The following is a 23,916-nucleotide window of genomic DNA, read 5'->3' as shown; positions in this document are numbered from 1 at the left end:
GAGTTTGGCACGAACGCGATTCATTCACTTGGTGAGCATAACCGTTTTTACAGCTCTGTGACAATAAAGGCTTATATAAATGCCACAGAATAAGCCTTAAAAGTTCTCTGAGGTGCAACAGCAGATTCATATATATGTTTTCGATACAGAGTGAAAATGGCTGTGAATTTATTTGTGATTTTAACTAAATGGAAGCAAAATGAAACAGTCTGAACACAAAGCTGTGTGTGTTGTCGGTCTCCCCTCTTCCCCCTCCTCCACTCCGCACCATGCCCATGTTTTTAGCATTTACTAAAACCCTGGTGAGAACTAACCAGTAGCTACTGAAATGGGGTTTCATGACCCTTTAACTCTTAATATTTCAACAAAAGAAATAATTTTTAATTTTGGATGTTTTCCAATGTTCCAGATTTGTTCTGGACATTTTGTAAAACTTGCTATACAAAGCAATTATCTTCTTTGAACCCTATTCACCTGTGGTGTCTTGCCTTAAAGTCTTAAAGCAATGCTCACAGTTGATTTCAGCAGAGGTTGACCACAGCATGTTGCTGATCTAATGACTCACATGGGACTATTCTCTGTTCATAATTGTCAGTACTGAATAAAAATACATTTATAATCCATTATAATTTTCCTCAGTTTATTTACTGAGCTTGTTAAAGTGCATTCTGAGATTGACTTATCAAGAAAGGATATTGCGACATTGCCAAGAATTTGGTCAAAGCCTACTGTTTTGATCAGCCGTTGTGTCCGGTGTGTGCCACTAATGTTTGGACCAGAGCTAAACTCTGAATATAATAAAGATTACAAGAGTGCTTAATATAAGATCAAATAAATCTTCTATTGTCAAAAGGTAGATCTAAAACTTTTATACACATTTGCTAAAGATCTACTCACGCTTAGGCCATCTAAGATGTTAATGAGTTTGCTTCTTTAAATAAAAAAGCAATATTTATGCATATGAGTCATACAGCTTTGTTATGGAATATTGATCATGTTTGTCAGGCCAAAGGGCTTTAAAATAGATTATTTTTTTATTCACAGAAGTGGATATATATTATGGAGATGTGTAATTGGTCTAGTTTATTAAGAAGGGTTAATACACTGCAATATAAATGAGTTTATCACATTATAACAGTGGAATCCATAAAACTAAACTAAGATCATGTTAATCAATTAGATAATTCCACTGGATTTACCATAACAGTGTAAAAAAAACACATGCATATGTTAAACTATTTGTATTAGTTTCTTGTATTTCATATCTCGTATACTTATTAGTTTTGTATTTATCACACACACTGCTCTTCCACTGCGCTTGATGACGAGGCATTTCACACCCGATCAAGTGCCTCCTTCTACACAGCTGCAATTAAACTAAATTAGAAACGTTTTGGGTCATTTGATAATTCTAGGCTACTTCTCTTTGAATTCTACAATTGTAGAAGACCCTTTCCAGAAATAGTGCTCAAAACAGGCCTCCAAAATAAATGTGGTTTTAACCCAATTATTTGTGAAAGATGCTGCTTAAGTATTTTTATACAAGCGGTTTTATTTTTAATTAATTTCATAGTAGATTTTTCAAGTCAGAATACTGTTGATTTGATTTAATACATTTAACAATGCTTTTGCTTTATTTATTTATTTATTTTGAAATGTGTTAAATAAACCTAATATTTAAACATATGTAGCTTAAGTGAAAGTGTTACTCTAGTGTGACACCAAATGTTACAGAAAAAAATACTTTCCTTAAATTAAGCATTGTTAAATCCATTTTTATGAAAATAGCCTTGATAAGAGGAATGAATGAGCATTCAATCAAAGGCAGACAATTTAACACATTTCCATCGAATCTAGACAAGTTCTTTCTTAACAGCTTAGATGAGGAACGTCAAAGACAATGAATATGAGTGAGGGGGAAATACGGCCGAGCAAATGATCTGCTTAATTGTGTCTCTAGCATCATAAAAGGCATCTACCTCAAATTCCAGGTAGTGCTCTTTCAAGCGGTACTCATCGATCTCTTTGGCTTTGACCTTCTTATCTGGCGGATAGGATCTGTGCTCGGCTAATTCTGTAGAGACGTGCTTCAGCTTGGCCTCGTGGGACTTCAGCTGCTCTTCCTGTAACACAGCAGACACATCACATGAGCAGAAGTATTCAGAGGCTTCAGACAGACGCGACACGTGCCATCAACAGCGCTCTTCAGACCCACCTGAGACATTCGGGTGGTGGTCGCCGGCAGCAGAGGACGGCTGAATTTCTTCTGAGAGCCGATGGCAGCGGGGAAGGATGGGGCGGAAAACATGGCCGCCACTGAGTTGATTATTCTGATCCAGGACTCCATTTCCTCGGGGCTCCTACAGAGAAAGAGACGGGACGTTCATATGAAGAAGACCACGCTACAGTCGTGCAAACTCACAGGATGAGAGCAGTCAGCCTTACGAAGAAATAAAAGGTCTGCAGACCAACGGAAGAGATAAATGAGGTTTAATTGAGCCTGAACTGAAGCATGAAATTAGTGTTTCAGGCCTGTTTCTGAAAGTGCTTACTGGGCCTGGAAGAGGAACACTCTCCAGTCTGCAGTCTTGAGTTTGAGAACATTGGGCTTCTTCTCGTAGTCCATGGCCTTGATGGCGAGAGCATGGTGCACGCTGATGGCGTTCTTCAGGTCGTCCTCTGACAGGGCCTTCTCCAGCTTAAACTCATCCTGCAGGAGCACGCACACACAGGACAAATGATGAACACGGACAAGGATGGGAATCCAAGGTATTAAACAAATCTGAAAACTTCAAGCCTTTTACAGAGACAACACAGTAAGTTGTGATGTTTACTTAAAGAAATTATACTTTTGTGGCCGTTTCTCATCAGAGAAAGCTTAGAAGAAGACTTAAAAATGCACTCTGTAGCAATTTTAAATGAAACATTTACCTTTTAAATTTAAAAATTCCTTAAAGAAATTAAAAGTCCTAAGTTGTGTACTTTTGCACTATGCTATGCTATTTTGTATAAATAGTGCTATTTAACATATACCTTTAGATTTTAGAATAGGTATCATGACTAAAATATTTTAAAATGCTATTAAAATAATAAATTAATTAATTTCAGCTTGTTAACCTTTTTCTACCATTTAGCATTAAACATTTCTAACGTTGTTTCATTAAAACAACTGACCTTATTTCAACCATATTTCAATGTTGAAAGTTGGTCATGTGCTGGAAGTTTTTCAACAGTTCATCTTTAAACGTTGAACCAACATTGTTTCAACGTTGAAACCACAACTAACCTTATTTCAACCATATTTCAACGTTGAAGGTCGGTCATGTGCTATTTGTAGTAGCATTTTCTCAAAAAAAAATACCCAAAAGAGAAAGTGCACTTTAAATACCTGGATGATGCACTTAACCGTAAAAACAAAGTGCAAAGTGTCGGACACTACATGAGCTCAACTGTCACAGCTTTAATTACGTGGCGGAGGGGGAGGAGCTAACAGACTCCAATTATGAAGTAATACTAAAGTTTTCTTTAGTAAGGTACTAAAGTACATGTCATTTAAACTCTAGTCTAATTTGATATTTCATTTAAAGCTAATATATTTTAACTTCATTGCAAATGTTTAATTATAGATACATTTAAATACATGACATACAAGTGTAAATAGAAATTATATTAAAGTATATTCTAGTTCTCTATAAATGCTTGTCGGTACATTCCACAGTATACCTGAACTATATGTCAAAGACAATACAAGTAATAATGAAATTACATATGAAGATTTAAACTACAGTATTTACGTCTTCAAAAGCCACTCTGAAGTTCAGACCGTTTTCATATTTAAACTACAATACATTTTTATTTAATTGCAATGAACATGCAATTAAGATTGAGAGAACATTTCACTCAGTTTGCACTTGAGTGTGTTCTTTTCCTCCGAAGTAAAAGGTCTGTGTGAAATGAGACTGAGAATGTTATCCAGCACATTTCCCTTTTCTCTGATGAAAGTCATTGGTGTGATTGCCGCACATGGGTTAATGGCACATCATTAGCTCTAATGCCATGGAAACCTGCAGCTGTGGATACAATCAGTCACCAGCACAAAATGATATGAACAGGTACGGCCTCCTTCTGCACCAATATTTCATTCTTGTGACTTTTGCATGACTGCACAGCTAAGCAACTAACGCAAGTTCAAATGGAGCACATAAATAAACTATTGTAATGGGCTAAAACGCTTCTATCTTTGATGGGCTCTAAAAAGGTTTGCCAGACCTGAAATAAATTAATCAATGTGATTACGTCTCACATCCGAACCTTGTGGAGGAGAAACTGAATTATTATTGATGTTGGTGGGAAACGATGGAGATCTGATTAATCAGCAGTGCGAGAGGGGAAAATGAAAGAGAGAATAAACAAACCTTCTGCAAATAGAGGATCATGCCTTTCAGAACGGCATAAAAGGTTTTCCAGCCTCGTTTCCCTCTTGGTGCTAGAGAATACAAATACAATAAAATCATTTATTCACAATTATCATATGCTCCTATTTTCTATTCACTAACAGTTGATGTTAAAAGGACAATAACATCATTACAGGTATCCTAACTTGTTCCTAGTCTTCTGATAGCATTTGATTTGTGTGAGGAACATACCCAAATTTAAGATGCTATGCATTATTAATCACTGTAGGTGTCAAATCCAACACTTATCATAATCGATATCAACACACATAAAAGTAGCATGGACTAGTTCTGTAGTGCTTTATGGAGCTCGGCAGCATCTGCTTCATTTCACTTTCACGGTTTGGAAAATAACTTCTCCATTTGATTTCAACTGAAGTCCGAAATTCATACAGTTTGGCATGTCACTACGTGTTCCTCCTCTGAAGGGCATTACTTGCATTTCTACTGTCAAATGTTTCCCTTGATAGTGTCGCTGAAGAACAGCTTTATTTACAGCTGTGTTATAGGAGCTTTGGGAAGCATCCAAACCCTTCACACCCCATACAGACTGAGCTCTCTGTAGTGCGCTGATGGCACCCCTGGGACCCTGGCCTGAATGCTCTCAGCATGCGATGCACCAGATCAGTAAAGCCCTGCTGTTTTTATCCTGACTGTAATAACCCAGGGACACGCTCATTAGACCACACTGGCATGACTGGTATGTCCACTAAACTCTTCTGCCACAGCTGGACCGTAAATCACAAATCAGGGGAGGGTAGAAGGTAACCACTTCAGTTTACCCTGTTAGATGTGTTCAAACAACGGTATAAGGTTTTAAAAATGTTTTTTTTAAGAAGTCTCTTGCTCACCAAGGCATTTATAGATCAAAAATAGTTAAAAACAGTAATATTGTAAAATAGTATGTAAGGGAGAACCACCTGACGTAAAGTGGAAAGCCAATGATTATCCCAATTATTCCATGGTCTTTTTCCACTATTGACAACTAAAACTTGTTTATGACGTTGGCAGTGCAATATTTAACCGAAGGATAAGAATGGTTATTTCCGTCAGTTACAGCTCGTTAGGTCCAGCATTCTGCCCATTTCAAATCAGATACAGATACCACATTTATTTGAATGAATTATAGCATTTATTTTAATTAATTATCGAGAGAGAGAGAGAGAGAGAGATGACAGTGGTGTCTGTGCGTCTCTCTACAAACAATGAAGCTGTTTAGTTACTTCAATTTTAGCTCGTTGCTGAGAAATATAATGTAGTGATCTAGTATCTATGCTATTTTATTAATTAAAGTGACGGGGCAGCCCCAACAATATGTTTCTGTGTGGGCGCAGCATGATTTGCAATCTCCGACCTCTCTCCCTCTCACTGTGTTTATATGTGAGTGATGTGTGTGTGTGTGTGTGTGTGCGTGTGCATCAGGGAAAGCAGTGCATTAATATACAGTAGAAAAGTGATTAAACTGACTTGGACCTACCTGTGTTTTAAACGGTCCTCTCTAACGCATAACTGCCAGCCAATAAGAATCAGGTATACTGACAGACCATGGAATAAAACAACTTAAAATATCTGTAATTGATTGTTTTGATTAAATCTGTATTTTCAGCATCCATTACTCCAGTCTTCAGTGTCACATGATCCTTCAGAAATCATTTCAAAACGCTGATTTGCTGCTCAAGAACCATTTCTGGAGAATTTTAAAAAGAATTTAGAATTTTAAGGTGCTGCTTCATATATGTGGAAATATTTTTTTTTATTATATTATTATCATGATATATAAAAATCATAACAGAACATATGTCTTTACTGCCACTTTTGAGCAATTTAATGCATCCTTGCTAAATAAAAGTATAAATTTACTTCAATATCTCTCTGAACCAAAACTTCTGCGTGGTAGTGTTTATAATACAAAAACAGAACTATGCATAGTTGTTAAAAGCATCATTTTAAAGAGTCTTTGAAATGTTTTTTGCAGGACGAGCTGTAATCGGTGCATCTCTTCAAACAGACACAACAGCTCAGCAGGTTTCTAGAGACTCTAGAATCTCATTAGGAAGGAAAAATAAATGGACATAATATATGAGAGACGACAGCCAAAATCCCATTTCACCATGTGTGCTTGCCAAAGCACTGAATCACACCTGCTTTAGCCTCGTTCACATTACACAGCATTTATTTAATCTTCTGTCCCATCATTCTCTGCATACCCAGAAGCTTAGGTTATGAAGAGTCATAAATATTAAGTGCTTATGAAGACGACTTTTAATTACACAAAAAATCTATAAACTGAAATGCTTTGTAAAAACTAGAAATAAGTCATTTGAATGGCCTGACCTGCTAAACAAAAGTCTTTAGTTGAAAACTGCTATTCTTTATCAAATAAATAAATCATGGTATTTTAGTTAAATTAAACTATACACATTTCACAGTATTTTTTTTTTTTTTTTACACTTTCAAAATCATTGAGTGGCTGCTCAAATCGAGCAGTTGTTGTATTGGAGATATTTCAAATGAACTCTGGATTAAATCTTACTTTTCTTCCCGTCCATGTCAGCGTGGATTTTGCGGGTCAGGAAGCCAGTTTTGTAGACAGCAGCATTGGGGTCATGGGTAATGTCCAGGAACGGGTTACTGCCGCTGCTGATGCGACTGATGCTCTTAGTGTGAGAGTGATGGTTCTTATCCGCCAGCTCAGACAGAGACTTCTTCAGCTCATCTCCATCACTACAACACACACACACACACATATCCTATCAACCTTCATGCATGACAAGTCTTCTTGAAGTGTCTGTAGTGAGAGTCTCAACAGGTTCTGTTAAATGGAAAGGCGTGGAAACCTTTCTGTAACTTATTTTCTGTGACTTTATTAAAGAGATTGGTGATTTTACAGCCGAGTTAGTTCTGGCTGCAGATTAAGTTTTAATAGTTGGTGATTTAATATCCATGTTGATCCATAATGAAAAAGATGTATTGGGATCAGAATTTATAGACATTCTGAACTCTATTGTGGTTAGACAACACGTTTCAGGACCTACTCATTGTTGAAATCATACTCTAGATTTAATACTGTCACATGGAATTGATGTTGATGGTGTTGAAATTATTCAGAAACTATGGACTCTCTTGTCTAGCATTTTAAATACAGTTGCTCCTTTACGCTTAAGGAAGGTTAAGGAAACCAGTTTGACACCATGGTAAACCAAAAAACCAAAAAACAAAGCCTCAAAAAGTGTTGAAATTTCCCAACATCACAGCAGTAATGACTTTATGAACTACTTTACTTCTAAAATCAATACTATTAGAGATAAAATTGCAACCATTCAGCCGTCAGGTACAGTATCGCATCAGACAGTGCACTATAGACCCCCTGAGGAACAGTTCCACTCATTCTCTACTATAGGAGAGGAAGAATTGTATAAACTTGTTAAATCATCTAAACCAATAACATGTATGTTAGACCCAATACCATCTAAGCACCTAAAAGAGGTTCTTCCAGAAGTCATAGATCCTCTTCTGACTATTATTCATTCCTCATTCTCATTAGGATATGTCCCAAAAACCTTCAAACTGGCTGTTATTAAGCCTTTCATCAAAAAACCACAACTTGACCCCAAAGAACTAGTTAATTATAGACCAATCTCGAATCTCCCATTTATGACAAAGATACTAGAAAAGGTAGTATCCTCACAATTAAATTCCTTCTTAGAGAAAAATGGTATATGTGAGGATTTCCAGTCAGGATTTAGACCGTATCATAGTACTGAGACTGCTCTACTTAGAGTTACAAATGATCTGCTCTTATCATCTGATCGTGGTTGTATCTCTCTATTAGTTCTATTGGATCTTAGTGCTGCGTTTGACACAATTGACCATAACATTCTTTTGCATAGACTTGAACACTTTGTTGGCATTACTGGAAGTGCATTAGCATGGTTTAAATCGTACTTATATGACCACCATCAATCCGTAGAAGTGAATGAAGAGGTATCATATTGATCACAACTGCAGTATGGAGTACCTCAAGGCTCAGTACTAGGGCCGCTACTCTTCACGCTTTATATGTTACCCTTGGGAGATATCATCAGGAAACATGGTGTTAGCTTTCACTGTTATGCTGATGATACGCAGCTCTATATTTCCTCGCAGCCCGGTGAAACACACCAATTTGAAAAACTAATGGAATGCATAGTCGATATAAAAAATTGGATGACGAGTAATTTCTTACTGCTAAATTCAGAAAAAACAGAGGTGTTAATCATAGGGCCTAAAAACTCTACTTGTAATAACCTAGAACACTGTCTAAGACTTGATGGTTGCTCTGTCAATTCTTCGTCATCAGTTAGGAACCTAGGTGTGCTACTTGATCGCAATCTTTCCTTAGAAAGCCACGTTTCTAGCATTTGTAAAACTGCATTTTTCCATCTCAAAAATATATCTAAATTACGGCCTATGCTCTCAATGTCAAATGCAGAAATGTTAATCCATGCATTTATGACTTCAAGGTTAGACTACTGTAATGCTTTATTGGGTGGTTGTTCTGCACGCTTGGTAAACAAACTACAGCTAGTCCAAAATGCAGCAGCAAGAGTTCTTACTAGAACCAGGAAGTATGACCATATTAGCCCGGTCCTGTCCACACTGCACTGGCTCCCTATCAAACATCGTATAGATTTTAAAATATTGCTTATTACTTATAAAGCCCTGAATGGTTTAGCACCTCAGTATTTGAATGAGCTCCTTTTACATTATACTCCTCTACGTCCGCTACGTTCTCAAAACTCAGGCAATTTGATAATACCTAGAATATCAAAATCAACTGCGGGCGGCAGATCCTTTTCCTATTTGGCGCCTAAACTCTGGAATAACCTACCTAACATTGTTCGGGAGGCAGACACACTCTTGCAGTTTAAATCTAGATTAAAGACCCATCTCTTTAACCTGGCATACACATAACATACTAATATGCTTTTAATATCCAAATCCGTTAAAGGATTTTTAGGCTGCATTAATTAGGTAAACCGGAACCGGAAACACTTCACATAACACCATACTTTCTACATCATTAGAAGAATGGCATCTACGCTAATATTTGTCTGTTTCTCTCTTGTTCCGAGGTCACCGTGGCCACCAGATCCAGTCTGTGTCCAGATCAGAGGGTCACTGCAGTCACCCGGATCCAGTACGTATCCAGACCAGATGGTGGATCAGCACCTAGAAAGGACCTCTACATCCCTGAAAGACAGCGGAGACCAGGACAACTAGAGCCCCAGATACAGATCCCCTGTAAAGACCTTGTCTCAGAGGAGCACCAGGACAAGACCACAGGAAACAGATGATTCTTCTGCACAATCTGACTTTGCTGCAGCCTGGAATTGAACTACTGGTTTCATCTGGTCAGAGGAGAACTGGCCCCCCAACTGAGCCTGGTTTCTCCCAAGGTTTTTTTCTCCATTCTGTCACCGATGGAGTTTCGGTTCCTTGCCGCTGTCGCCTCTGGCTTGCTTAGTTGGGGTCACTTCATCTACAGCGATATCATTGACTTGATTGCAAATTAAAACAGACACTATTTCAACTGAACAGAGATGACATCAATGAATTCAATGATGAACTGCCTTTAACTATCATTTTGCATTATTGAGACACTGTTTTCCAAATGAATGTTGTTCAGTGCTTTGGCGCAATGTATTTTGTTTAAAGCACTATATAAATAAAGGTGATTGATTGATTGATTGATAATGCACAACTGTTATTATGTGGCCATCTGACATTTGTGAAAATAAAAAGCAGGAAAAATCAATAAATGTTATATGCTAAAAATGGTCTCTTTTGCATGACAGATAAATGACAGCAAACAAATTATAGACAATTCATGCATCTTGATCGATGGCAAGGACATCTGTTTTGGTATGCGCACTCCAGTTTATATCCATACAATAGATATAAATCCAATGTATTTTTCCTGTTCTATATGCAACTTTTACTGAGTCGACTTCTGTGATGCTACTATCCACATCCAATATCGCAATAAGTGTTTTACAGACACTGAATCCATGCATGCCTTCTATTACTGCTTGCTCATGTATGAATGGCAGGGCTCCTAAAAAACTCCTTGAGTGATGGTGATGCCATCCATCTCACAGGTATCTTGGTGGAAATTTTCACTTTTCAATTTTTTATTAATGAATAACCAGTCACCTGTCCAATCAATAAGTGACCAAATGTAAATATCCCCAGTGCTCAGTAGTAATCTAGATTATGTTATCAGACTCCAAAACTTAAGTAACATCTGAGAAGATGCTTTGATGGGTTTTTGGACAAAGACTACAGTTGCACTGCTTTTTTAAATGCAAACACTCGACTGGACTCTGTCCTGAAAGTTGGAGCTTCTGTCAGTAATGGAAAAGAACGTTGCTAGGACACTAACAATCCCAATGGTAGCCATTTACCTTAGCTTGCAGTAATATGTTTGAAGCTTGAGACTATTTAGTCGAGAGTCAGGTGGCATTAGAAATGCTCAAAGACTCCCTTTAGTGAAGTGACATTCAGCCAAGTATGGTGACCCATACTCAGAATTTGTGCTCTGCATTTAACCCATCCGAAATGCACACACACAGAGCAGTGAACACACACACACACTGTGAGCACACACCCGGAGCAGTGGCAGCCATTTATGCTGCGGCGCCCGGGGAGCAGTTGGGGGTTCGATGCCTTGCTCAAGGGCACCTAAGTCGTGGTATTGAAGGTGGAGAGAGAACTGTTCATGCACTACCCCCACCCACAATTCCGTCCGGCCCGAGACTAGAACTCACAACCCTTCGATTGGGAGTCCAACCCTCTAACCATTAAAAAAAACATGAAGAAATACTGAAATAAGAAACAAGTAGAGTTAGTCAGAACTGGCAGACAGGCTCACAGCAGTGTCTCTTGTCTCTGTAAATAAATGACCCTTTTAGAAGTTCCCTTCCACTTACTCAAGCTGAATCACACCATTAACAGGCTGGTGAGATTTACCTAGCCACAAAACAAACAATCAACATAATTCAAATCAGAAAACAATTCATTTCATCCTCATTTCAACTGCAGGCTATCTCATTCTCCCTCTCTATACGTAGTGCTCGTTCTCCACACTCCAGCAAACCCTATAAAAACACAGATAAATGATGATGGAGGCAGAGTATTTCAGCAAGATGAGAAATAAACAGAGCTAGACATAAATGACTGGTTCTGTATGTATATGCAATCTATGTGAACTGACTGCACTTTTCCACATTTAAATAAAACGTCTAATGAAATAAGGCTGCACACTTCCTGCACAACAGAAACAGAGCAATACTTAGCATATCAAACATCTGCCGGATCAGAAATGAGGGCAAACAATCAAAACACGGATTGGAAATGATGATACAAGTTTTACACCATATGAAATAACCTGCAAGCTGCAAACTTTTCTAAATGAGCCAATTATTTACAGCTATTGACCAGTGCCAAAAGTTCACAGGTGCCACTGACCGGCAACCGTTACATATGTTTCCACTGGCTCATCAAACCTGCTTGCCTAATACCAAGCAACTGATACAGTTTTCAATTAAGAAAGACTGACAGACAATAAAACTAGAACTAGACTTCAGATTCTCCTGAAGAAACATTGCAAGACCATCACACTACCACCAACGTCCTTAACTGCTGTCCTTATGAAACGCAGTGTTTGCTTTTTGCCAAACATACCAGAATGTAAGTCTGACAGGAAGCTCCACTATTATTCAACTGTAGGTCAGAGAAGCAGAAGAAGCACTTCAAAGTGGTTTTGTAACCTTACTTGCAATGACTATTTGACAAGGGTCCTCTGAAATGTCCTTTCTTTGGGGTATGATGCCCTTTTAATATTTACAATCAATTCTGTAAAGTTCACTCCGATTTACATGGGACGAGGCCAGACCAAATAACTACTTATTAACCAAAGCAACCAAAAAGAGTTGCACCAAATTTGGTTGCACCACTGGGTGACAACTATTTCACATTTAAAGAATGAATAACTGTAAAACCAAAGAAATTAAAGATTTCTGTCCATTTTATCCCAAGAAAATATATATAAATGTAATGAACGACTTTGGTGCTTAAACATGTTCTCAAAACTCTGAAGACTTGTAAACAAAGACTGCATCCTGGGGTGTACGTAGGAATTACGGGCGTTGTGATTGTATACAGTATATTGCTCTTGGCCCCTCTGCACCCCTTATAGATCCACTGGAACGGCTGATGTGCAGACAACCTCCATTGGATCAATATGCACTCCTACTCCCCCGTCTGGGCCCCGTCTGTTCCAGCCCTTAAAATCATCCAGTTACACCTTGTGCTCTTGGTAAGGAGGTTATGTAGTCAGTTATGTTACTGTCCGGCTCTTAAGTCTGTGACAATATGTTACGCTGGTTCTAAGTACTAGTACTATTTTGGTGAAAAAGGAGAAAGCGGCCCTCTTGGCGTGGTCCCAGGTCACTTTAATATGCAAAAGCACAGCCAAGATACAGCCGCACTTGTATTCACAGTCGACTTCATTAGTGAATTAACTTGGGCTATAGAAATCTACAGGGACCACTCTCACGACTTGACATCCCTACTGTAATTACTCACCTTATTTCAATCTTTAATGAGATTTCTTGGTCAGTATGTGGCGTTGTTCCCATACTGTTCAGGTAGCTTCAGGGTAAGATGGGGGGTAAGGCAATGGCATATGCCAAGTATTATTTCAATATGCTAAAGCATTGTTAAGCACAGCTTCGCTTTCTGTTCTTAAGGTAATTTAAAATCCCATCTGTAGCTTTTGCTAGGTTTTCAGTAAGGAACATTTGTGAACACATAAAAAAAAAAAAAAAAGTCAAAGGAATCAGTATAAAACAGAATCTAGACCACACAATTCAACCGTTCAAGAGCAAGGGTTGAACAAAACCAAAAATGTTCAAACCATTCTAAAACTAATTTTCAAATATCTATACCTGTTTGAAATACATTTGGTATTATAATTGGAAAATACCTGATGTGACCTGTCTGGACAGTGAATTTTGTTAAATTTATTCTAAGCCATTGTAAAATACTTTATAAACACACACCAGTTACTTTGAGTTAAAGAAATATTCCAAGCTCAACACAAATTCAACTTGGCATAATTTTGGCATTACGTTGATTACACCAATATTACTTCAGTCATACATGTATATGAAAGTCTTGTGTTTATTCAGTATGTTCAAAACAGTGTGTTTTAATGTTTATTTTGTTATTTTTACATCCACAGGTTGTAAAAAAATAAATATATTGTTAAAAACTTTAACTGTGGCTCTTAGCTGTTCTAAAATCAATGGGTCTCATTCACTAAATATGCATAGGCACAGATTTTTGCGTGAAATGTGCGTACGCACGTTTTCACGAATAAATCATGATTCATCAAAAACTTTCGTACTAAAATTTATTCTAAATGTAGGAAAAGATTCAAGAACAACTTATACCACACGTACGCAATAATCATGTACAACCGGGACCTTATAAGCATGTGTAAAGAACCCTACATATAATTAGATGTTATTGACAAATTATAATTAGAGTTCCAATTTATATATATACTCACCTTTAGAGAGTCTTTAGAGAGCGCACAGATATATTTGCGGAGAGTGACGAATGGCTGTTCAGTCGCTTTAGGTTGCCCAGAGAAGTCCTCATTGATTTATGCAACTCACTGGAACCACACCTAAGCCACATCACCAACCGCTCTCACCCTATACCACCTTATCTCCAAGCCTGTGTTATAACCCATGCTTCTTTTTTACCTGTGCCCGTTATGCCAGTGGATACACTTTTAAATAACACATTTTTCCTGGCTTCCACCTCCGGCAGCAAAACCTCACGTTCATTATCGTTAAAGTTATTTTTCTTTGTCTTTTGTTTCGGTGCCATAATTGTCTTTCTATGTACAAGTGCCTCGTTGTGGAAAGCCCTTGTATGGAGCTGGTTTGGGCGTGAGTTATGCTAATTACTAACCTCGTGCACGCGGGCGCTCATTTTAGAAGACTCCAAATTCACTAACAAAAGAACGAGTTTAAGAACAAGCTCATGTGCGTACGCAAGTGTTGTGAATTAGGCGGAAAGTTCTCGTGAGAAGTTCAAATGTGCGTCAATTATTAGTGAATGAGACCCAATGTACTCCATGGGTTCGTCTTGCTTTAATCAACAGAATATATTCAAACATGATATTAATTTATAATTAATCTGCAAATAACTAATGTTTCCTACATGTTACAGCAAGAGATAAGCTTGAGGTTCAGGAGGATTGGTTGGGGTCAAGCGGAGCGAGCTGTGGTTTGTGGTTGGTACAGAGAGTTGGCGAGGGCTTGCTGTAATTTAGCACAACTGGTGTCTGCCTCTATAACTGTTATCAGTGAAGCACACTGTCAGTCTAATGTCATGTTTTCAAAATCATGATTACAGCTCATGTCTCAAATGACACCAATCTAATCATTTGACTCAAAGGCACACCATCACACACACTTCTTGGACATTAATTGCACCATGTGTTTATTGTGTATCTGTGTTTGGTGGTAACCAGAGCCAGTGATGATGAAGATAAAAATAAAAGCATCATTTTTTTTTACCCCTTGTAAAGATGGAAAGGAAACATGATGCTTCACAAAGGTTGTGTTGTATGATCTCTGGGGCAGTGAATATAGTTTTTTCTTGATCATAATTCCATTCTTTCTCTCTAGAATTCCCAGTTTTTTTTTATATTTCAGTTCTGAAAACAGCAATGATGGTGGTGAGTGTGTTAGTACTTACACTGCCCATTCCAGCTTCTCGTTCTTGATGGAGTTATACAACGACTGCATGGGGAAAAAAAACAGAACAAAGAAAAAGGCTTAGTATGGTATGCATTCAGTTTAATAGAATTCATATTCACCTGAAGTACAATTTATTAATTTAACCTCCTTAAATAAGCGTTCTTCAAATGTGAGGTCTGTCCCATGGTACGTGTGATCCATGTAACTGTAATTTCATCACTCTGGATGTGTGCTTTTTATTTAATACTCCATCTCAATGAGTTATTATGAAGTCAAACACCGTAGAATCATGAGTTATGATGAAACGCTGTCTCTTCTGGATTAATGAAGCTTTCTGATGCAGTGCCATCAGTAAAACTCATTGTGATTGGAAATGTCACATAATTTATTTGCACTATTTATGCAGATGCACGACGAGATTCCCGGGTGAAGTATGAGCAAAAGGTCAAACCAGACATCAAAATGCTGCAGAAATGTCATTTGTTAGCACGAATATAAGGACACAGTTATTTCTTCAGACCACATGCAAATGTGACTGACGGCAGACACTGAAGCAGCTCATATCTCACAACAGTCACCGTCTCATAACACTAAACACACGTCAGCTGATGTTACATGAAGCTGCTACATGACACACGATGGGTCACGGCCGTATGCTTGTGGTCTGTAACACACTCATTTGTGTCAATACAAATATGAGAAAAAGTCATGATACCAGTCTGTGCTTTGTGACTGACAGATGGATGCTGTTGAACCTCTGTATGTCTAAGTGCACATCTGATTGTGTACACTATGTGTGCATGTAAATGATCCAATGTTCACTTCTTGGTCAAAATGCTCATCTTGGCATGATTTCAGTGCCAAACTACCTCGTAAATGTTTTTCTTATATAAACTTAAAGGCAAAATCTGTGATGTGTCTTCTAACATAACAGAAAGCATTCTGCAGAGAATATAATTTATTTCCTTGTTCTCTATTATGTCACATTACATGATAAATCTGAAGCAGTTTACTTCACTAACAAACACTTGAAGCTACATTCCATTGTTTTAATTAAATGTGTTAATATTTTTAGGACATTTTTTAAATGGAGTGTGTTCAATAGTATTAGATTTTGCTGAGGTTTTTAAATTGGAACCAAGAAACCTGAAATTCCACTGTTTTTGATAGACTTGTAATTTGATAAAATGAAAACTCTAAAATTTCAGCCTCTGTTATAATTTGCTATGTGTTGTTCTGTTGCTGTATGTCAAAAGGTGATGGGCATGGGGCCTAGTGGCTAATCATTTAGCCTGGTAACATGTTTTAAGTGTCAAAGGATAGTTTATACTGTACTGTGAGGGATTTTAAATAAGAATCTATAGGCAAAATAGTAATTAGTAAAATAGTATATTAGTAAAATATACTATTAGTAATTAGTAATCATGAATACAAAAGTTATATTTGTTATTTAAAATTATAAAAATAAGTAGACTGATTTCCTGAAGAGTGTAAACGGTGTGGTGCTTTCAAAACACTGATCCAGTACGCTGATTAAGAGGCACAACATGCCAACTACTGACCCGATGCTGTGAGTTTGGGCAAAACTATCTGTTTGAATGACAGATTATACAGAATAACAGCATTGACATTATTTTGTCTTTCTATTTAATGATGCTACTTACATAGAAATTAAATTCAACTTAAAAAATGGTCCAGATGTGATGTAAAAATAGGCTTGGATGTAAACCAAGCATTCAAAAAAAAATTATCTGCTTGAGTCGATAGTGCGATAGTGTATAGTGCTCCAACATATAATTGTGCTTCGTCTGAGTCCTGGTTCATGTTTGATTCCTATGTCATCGCCCTCTTACTGTCTCCCACAGAGATTCCAGCCAACTCTATACTATACTATATGAATAAAGGCAAAAAAAAAGCCAAAATTATGTTTATAAAATATATATATCTATTATATATCTTGCTTAAATACATATAATGAATAATATTAAATTTGTGTTTGCATTCTAGAAATGTATTTATACATATAAATATATTATCCAAATAAGTCGTTAAAGCAACCTACAACCTACAGTCATGGTACAGTTAAAAATGGAAGTGTAGTAATTTTCCCATTTTAGTTGACTCAGTGTGAGAAGTTTCAGTGTTCATACAGTATGTTCCTCTCACATGAGATGTGTGTCTATGGCAGCGGATACCGTCCACTGGACAGCAGACACATTAGATCGATGTGTTTACAGCACTACAGAAAACACACGGGTGTGAAAGAGGGAGCAAGTTACACCGGAGAGGGTAACATTGGCATAAACAATGTCTTTGAATCATAAATCAAGCACAGTGGCCAATAAAACAGACAGACACAGTAACCCCGGGTCAAGGTGACACGGTGATGCCATCCCAATAACAGATCTTAACAACAGCATGCATTTCATCCAGTAACTGGCACAACCGACAAAAAAGCCGTCATCAAACCATCCATCACTTAAATAAGCAAACTGCTGGTAAAGACATAAATCCAATGTAAGGACACAGACACATCTCCTCCAGAGGGAAATGCAGCATTTTGTATGTGCTCCCAGTGCTGCAGTTACAACACCAGAGCAGCTCTTAAAAACAGGGTTATATGAAGAGCTTTAGTCTGCATGCGAGGCAAGATAACAACAGCATGTCAGCAATGACATCCAAAAATCACAGATTATTGTTAATGCAGCACCACAATGCCAAAGAAATAATCTCCATTCCAGGCACACAAACACCACAGCAAACGTCAGGCTCATTACCTTCTCCTTTTTGGGCAGTCCAGTGTTGAATTCAACAGAAGTGGACACTTTGAGAGACTTGGAGCGGTGTTGGGGCTGACGCCTGACCGGCTCCTCCCTGCCGTACTTGACCGAGCCGCCTGCCCGCATGCGGACCTTCCCCGTCCCCTGAACGCTGTTTACCCCGATCATCTCCTCCGATTAAAGCCACGCACACAGCGCAAGAGAGGAGATCAAGCTTGATCCAGGACCCACGGACGTCTCGCTAGAGGGACGTGTGAGGAGGCAGTGAGCCACACAAAGGGAAAACACTGAAAACGAACAGACGAGCAAAGAGGAACAGCAAACAAATGTCCCTGCATTCAACACATGAGCGGCGCTGCTCTCTCCCGCATCACTCACTGGAGTGTTTGGATACAGAGCGCGTTTCCCTGAAAGCAACACGTCAGTGATGGGTAGAGTCTGGGAGACACACACAGAGAGAGAGAGAGAGAGAGAGAGGAGGGGAGAGGAGGTGCTCCTCCCATTCTGAAGTGAGCCAATGTTGAGATCGATTCATTTATATTTGAAACAGCCAGTGTGAGTTTGGCACTGGACTCACACAGAACACAGAGCTGAACATTACCTGCACGAGCTGTAGCTGAGCTCTCCAAATCACCCTCAGCAGACAACAATGCAGCACTGCCTCTGAGGCATACATACAGTATGCATGCTAATGTTGGAGTTTACTGGAGAAATGGCCAAATGATATTCTACTTTTGAACGCAATAAGACTTTGATGCACAACTCTGGCTGTCTTGAGGTGGTTTATGATAATAACGGCTGTGGAATAATGATGAAGATTCTTTCAAACACTCCTGGCTCCAGGCAGTAATTCAAAGATCTCCTGTGAGAAATCCATCTCCTCAGTATGATTTCAACTGGAATCAATAATTCAAGTGTTCAAAGTGCATACAAATGCTTTATAAACACACCATGACTGGTTGAAATGAAACAAATCATGAGCGGGCAGGTTTATTCATTTAAGTTTCAGATGTGTGACTTCAGATGATAAACATGAAACATACTCATAGACCGTTTCAAAATGTGGCTAAAGCTTACAAGCTCTAATCTGTCTCAATGAACACTTCAGAGGAAGAACACAATTTGTGTTAAAAGTGTGTGAGGTTCATGGGATGCTGAGATTTAGGGATGCACTATACCACAATAATCCTCAGCTGAAAATAGTATATATATTGTATATATATATAAAATGGTGCAAACAGACTGAATTTTTTTAACAGCCAAAGTTATTCAAACTTTTTTTGTTTTGTTGTGTTGTTTTAAGTTCCTTATGAATACTGTACACTGTATAAAGATGCTGGTTAAATGTGAACGTGTTACAATGATAGACATTGAAAACAGACTGTGTGGTCATAATTATGAATGTGGAACTACAGATAAACTTTTTGTTTTTTATATGTGCAATAAGTAGAATAATTGCAACATAAAGGGAAAAAAGTGTAGGTATGGTTAAAAAGCTCGCAGCAATACATTATGACATTAAATCTCAGATAGACTGACTGCAGATAAAAGTAAAAGCTTATCATTATGATCAAATTATATATTGGCTTCATATATATATATGGCTTCAGAAGACTTGGAATGCAACCCGACATGTTTGTAACGCTTTTATACTGCTTCTATTTTTCAATAAATACCTGTGACTGTACTTTTATTTGCCTGTTACGTGTTTTATATTGTTCAGAAGTGGGTAGGTTTAGGGTAGTGGGGGATTACGTGCTCCAATGAAAGTATAAATTTATATAAAGTTATTTATATTTAATACAAATGCATGAAAACCATTAAATTAAGAAAAACAACTGAAAACAAAGGGTAGCTTGAGCGTCAAAAAGCAACACCACGGTGTCCTGAGCAAGCGTCAATATATGAGACTGTGTTTGCATACAGCATAAAGCATCTCTGACCATGAAGTGAAAACACTTTTTTTATTTTTTGGGGAGAAAATAAAATTCCTGGGCCATTATCTGAATACGTTTTTTCCATGGCAGCTTATCATTCTTTATCAAAGACCTAGCCATGAAAGTCACAATAAAGAAAGCAAATCACTATTGGTGGTTCAGCCCTCATGATCTGTTCTAGGATAAGTTTAAATTTAAACCAGACATCATGCCAACAGTCTAAAGTCTGTGAGACTATTTTATATTTGACTTCATGAATGATGATTCAAGCAGAGGTTTCATGATTTCATTACGTTTTTTTTTTTTTTTTTAAATCAAAGAAAAAGTTAATTTGGGAAAAGTCTATAATGTTCACACATGCTTTCTAGGGAAAAAAAACATGGTTTCATGGCACCAATTCTCTATATGCTGTCAGACACATATTGTGGACGTGGGATGCAAATACAATCTAATCCATGGACCTTTTACAAAACATTGTATGCAAATTTATGTCAGCATCAAGTTATCTGAAAGATGAGCTTCAAAACCACTGAACAATTTTGGTTCTATGTCACATTGATTTTTCCCCCAATCATAATGTTAGGTATGGATTCTAGCATTAAAAATGTTGCAATTTCGATTTCCATAATCATTGTCTACCCTCTGACCAATACAATTACACAGACTGCTTTTGCTGGTGTTCTTTTAAGACCTCTACATGTAGATGAAATGTTTTCTGTTAGAAGTTGGTTCAGAGAGACTCAAAATTCTAGTTCATGTCAGATTGTTGTTTTAACAGTGTGGTGGAGGAACAAGAAACGCTTTATGTATGCACTTGTAAAGCAGGACAGTGAGTAGCATAAGCCAATGTCAAGAACAGAAGCTCCAGTATCTGTTATGATGGATGGTGTCTGAGGTCAAGCAAGGGGTCAAAGAACTGAAGAGCCACTGACGGTGCTGCAGTAACAGCAGCATAGAGAGTAGAGATGCAGCCAGACTGAGGATCATGGGTTTATTCTGCATGTCCACAGACTGGATCTTTCATGTTGCCAAAAACAGCACTTTTTCTTTGAGAGTGGAAGAAGAGATTAGTCTCTTTTCAACAGTTAAATTTGAAGTCTGCATTCATATTATGCACAGCAGCCAAAACCCACTCATGCCCACCAGAGTAGGTGGCATATGGTGGCTGGCTCATCTTCTGAGAACATTACACAGTTCCTCTGAGGAGCCGGTAGACTGTGGATGTGTAGAGATAAACATGCCATCATAACTCCGCAGAATTACTGTCTATTGAACTTTATTTGATGGCTTTTAATCCAACAAGGCACACTGTTCACAAATAATATTTAATAAGGGACACAAAACTTTCAGCAATGAACAGTAAACCATTTTTTTTCCTTAGTGTGAAGAACATTTTAATAATCTAAAGAATTATTTGCGCAGTGAAAAGATTTCATGGATGTTTAGCAGTTCAACCAAAAATAACATTCATTTTTAAGAGCACAAATGAACTTCACGGCACTGATAGAGAGGTACAGCTGAATTGTTCAAACTCTATGCTACTCAAGAACAAGACAAAATACAAATTAGTTAGGAGAAATTCTCAGACTTCTTTTTTGTCGAACTGAACCAATGCTCAAAACAGCCAACAGTTTAAAGAGCATTCTCTCGATCACAAAAAGAAGTGTAGCAATGCTCAAGCCATGTAATAGAGGGACAATGTATTCTTCATTGTTGTGTGACTGTTAACTCTTTAATGTGCTTAGCAACTTTACTGAAGATGTAGAGCGGGGCGATGTAGGCCGACATCGGTCCTGGAGAGGACCTTCACAAAAACTCACCTAAAGCCCTATTCGGACGGGTTTTACATGGGGTCGTTAGAGAAATATGTGTTTCACAGACGTACTTGGTGATTTTAATCCCGTCTGAAGGTAGGTTTAGTCTACTACACACACACACACACACACACACACACACACACACACACACACACACACAAAAGGAAACCAAGTTAAACTAAAGGAACCACACATTAACATGGTTTTGCTATACTAGCCATTTAGTATTTATTGTGTAATAATACTAATGGCAATCATTCTGAATGAATGCAATGCACGCATGCAGAGCGCGTGATCTCTGTGACGCCCAGATGCACAAATCAGACCCTCCCACCTCTGTAATCAACACAGAGATGTCAGTCCAGTCCCAATTGGTACATGAAAATCGGCAATTCATGAAAATCGGTACATGAATTGGTACATGAAAGAATCGAAACTCAAACGTAGTTTAGAAAACTAGTCCCGTCCGAATAGGGCTGAAAGGGGGGGTGAAATGCTCATTTTCACTCAATATCCTGTTAATCTTGAGTACCTATAGAGTAGTACTGCATCCTTCATAACTCCAAAAAGTCTTTAATTTTATTATATTCATAAGAGAAAGATAGTCTGTACCGATTTTTCCCGGAAAAACACGACCGGCTGGAGGGGTGACGTGTGGGCGGAGCTAAAGAATCACGCTCGCGAATAGGCTTTTGCGATTGAGAGGATGTGGAAGCTGTGACATTACCGTGAGGAAAAAACCATCATCCCAAACAAACCATGGCTAACAGTCAGATTCAGCGTATATTTATGATCCAGAATCAGATCCAGAGGCTGAAACTGAATGAGAGCAGCAGCAGCAACGACTTACTCCGAGCGGGGCTCGAACCCGTGTCTCCAGCATGGGAGGCGGACGCACTAACAAGGAGGCAGAGATATTTGAAGCAGTTTTACTCACCGCCTGTGGTTCCAACATACAATCGTGACCCTTTTTCGTTGGGACTGCATTATCCTTAAGAAATAAACGATACGCAAATCCGGTGTCAAACTGGGCCTTGTTTGTAAAACAAGCATCTTCGAAATGCAGGGAACAAACACAAACACTTGCACAACTCCGTTGATGCTCTGTAAAAATAAACTCCGTCCACTGGTCCCTTAATGCTGTTTCTCTTTTGGTAATCTGTGCAGGGTTGTCTTGCCCTGGCAACCAAAAACACACTTCTTTTGTGACATTTGGCGACGCTCTCTCTCTGATCAGTGAAGTCTGTTGTGCTCTCAGTGCTCTGCTATACGGGAGCGCGCGCTCTTCCGGCAGAAGTGCCTCAGGACCCATATAAGGAAATTCCGCTCCATCTAACGTCACACAGACCCATACTCGAAAAAAACTTTCCGAAACTTGTGACAAACCGGAAGGAGTATTTTGGGAACAAAAATACTCCTTCAAACGTACAACTTAATTTTTGAAACTTTGTCCATGTTTAGCATGGGAATCCAACTCTTTAACAGTGTAAAAAACTCAGTATGCATGAAATAGCATTTCAACCCCCCCCCCCTTTAAGTGATGATTTCTAGTAACCCTTAGACCATGATTAGCTTGTCCAGGTGTGTTTGATTAGGCTTGGAGCTGAACTCTGCAGGACTGACGCTGGCCACCCCTAAACTAGAGTCTTCTGTAGAATGCATTCTGTTTTTGCTTTTGTTCGAGTACAGTAAGGTTGGGAGGAGCTACCTTGAAAGAAAAATGTTAAGAAATGTTAAATAAATGCATGCATGCTCGTAAATTTTGTGCATTTTCTGTTGTTATAAATCACATTTTTAAAAGATTTTTAGTTTGTGGTATCTTGCCTTTTTTAATTGGATAAGTGAACTGGACTGGGACGTGATCCAGATTTCTCGGCATATAAACTATATTTAAATAAATACAATACAAGCCTTATGTGTTGCTGTAAGCAAACAGCCGTTTTTAATAACTTGACATTTAAAATGACATGTTCCTGTTTGAAATTGTAACATTTCCAAAGTTGTTTTAAACATGGAATTTTGCAAAAACACTAATATATTTACCAAGCTCAGTGCCAGGTAAAGGAAAAAGGTCAAATATGGTTTTTACTTCTTCATTCTTCAGCTGC

At 38.1% G+C, this 23,916-nt stretch overlaps 1 protein-coding gene across 9 annotated transcripts in view; it reads right to left on the bottom strand.

Annotated features, from left to right (window-relative positions):
* The window catches only part of LOC128021553 (PH and SEC7 domain-containing protein 3), a 106,693-nt gene that overhangs the window by 4,349 nt on the left and 78,428 nt on the right, over window positions 1-23,916 (bottom strand). For 8 of the 9 annotated variants that reach the window (XM_052608843.1, XM_052608844.1, XM_052608846.1 and 5 more), the window contains 6 exons: window positions 15,273-15,316; window positions 6,988-7,178; window positions 4,416-4,486; window positions 2,553-2,710; window positions 2,216-2,360; window positions 1,980-2,123 (listed from right to left, as the gene is read on the bottom strand). In XM_052608843.1, the coding sequence (XP_052464803.1) occupies window positions 1,980-2,123; window positions 2,216-2,360; window positions 2,553-2,710; window positions 4,416-4,486; window positions 6,988-7,178; window positions 15,273-15,316 (753 nt within the window). Of the gene's footprint in view, window positions 1-1,979; window positions 2,124-2,215; window positions 2,361-2,552; window positions 2,711-4,415; window positions 4,487-6,987; window positions 7,179-15,272; window positions 15,317-18,051; window positions 18,471-23,916 lie in introns of those variants that run through there. The other variant, XM_052608853.1, reaches the window with a different exon arrangement.

Source organism: Carassius gibelio, chromosome A10, assembly GCF_023724105.1.
Source record: "Carassius gibelio isolate Cgi1373 ecotype wild population from Czech Republic chromosome A10, carGib1.2-hapl.c, whole genome shotgun sequence".
Classification (NCBI taxonomy): Eukaryota; Metazoa; Chordata; class Actinopteri; order Cypriniformes; family Cyprinidae; genus Carassius; species Carassius gibelio.
This window is presented reverse-complemented; position numbering and strand designations above follow the sequence as displayed.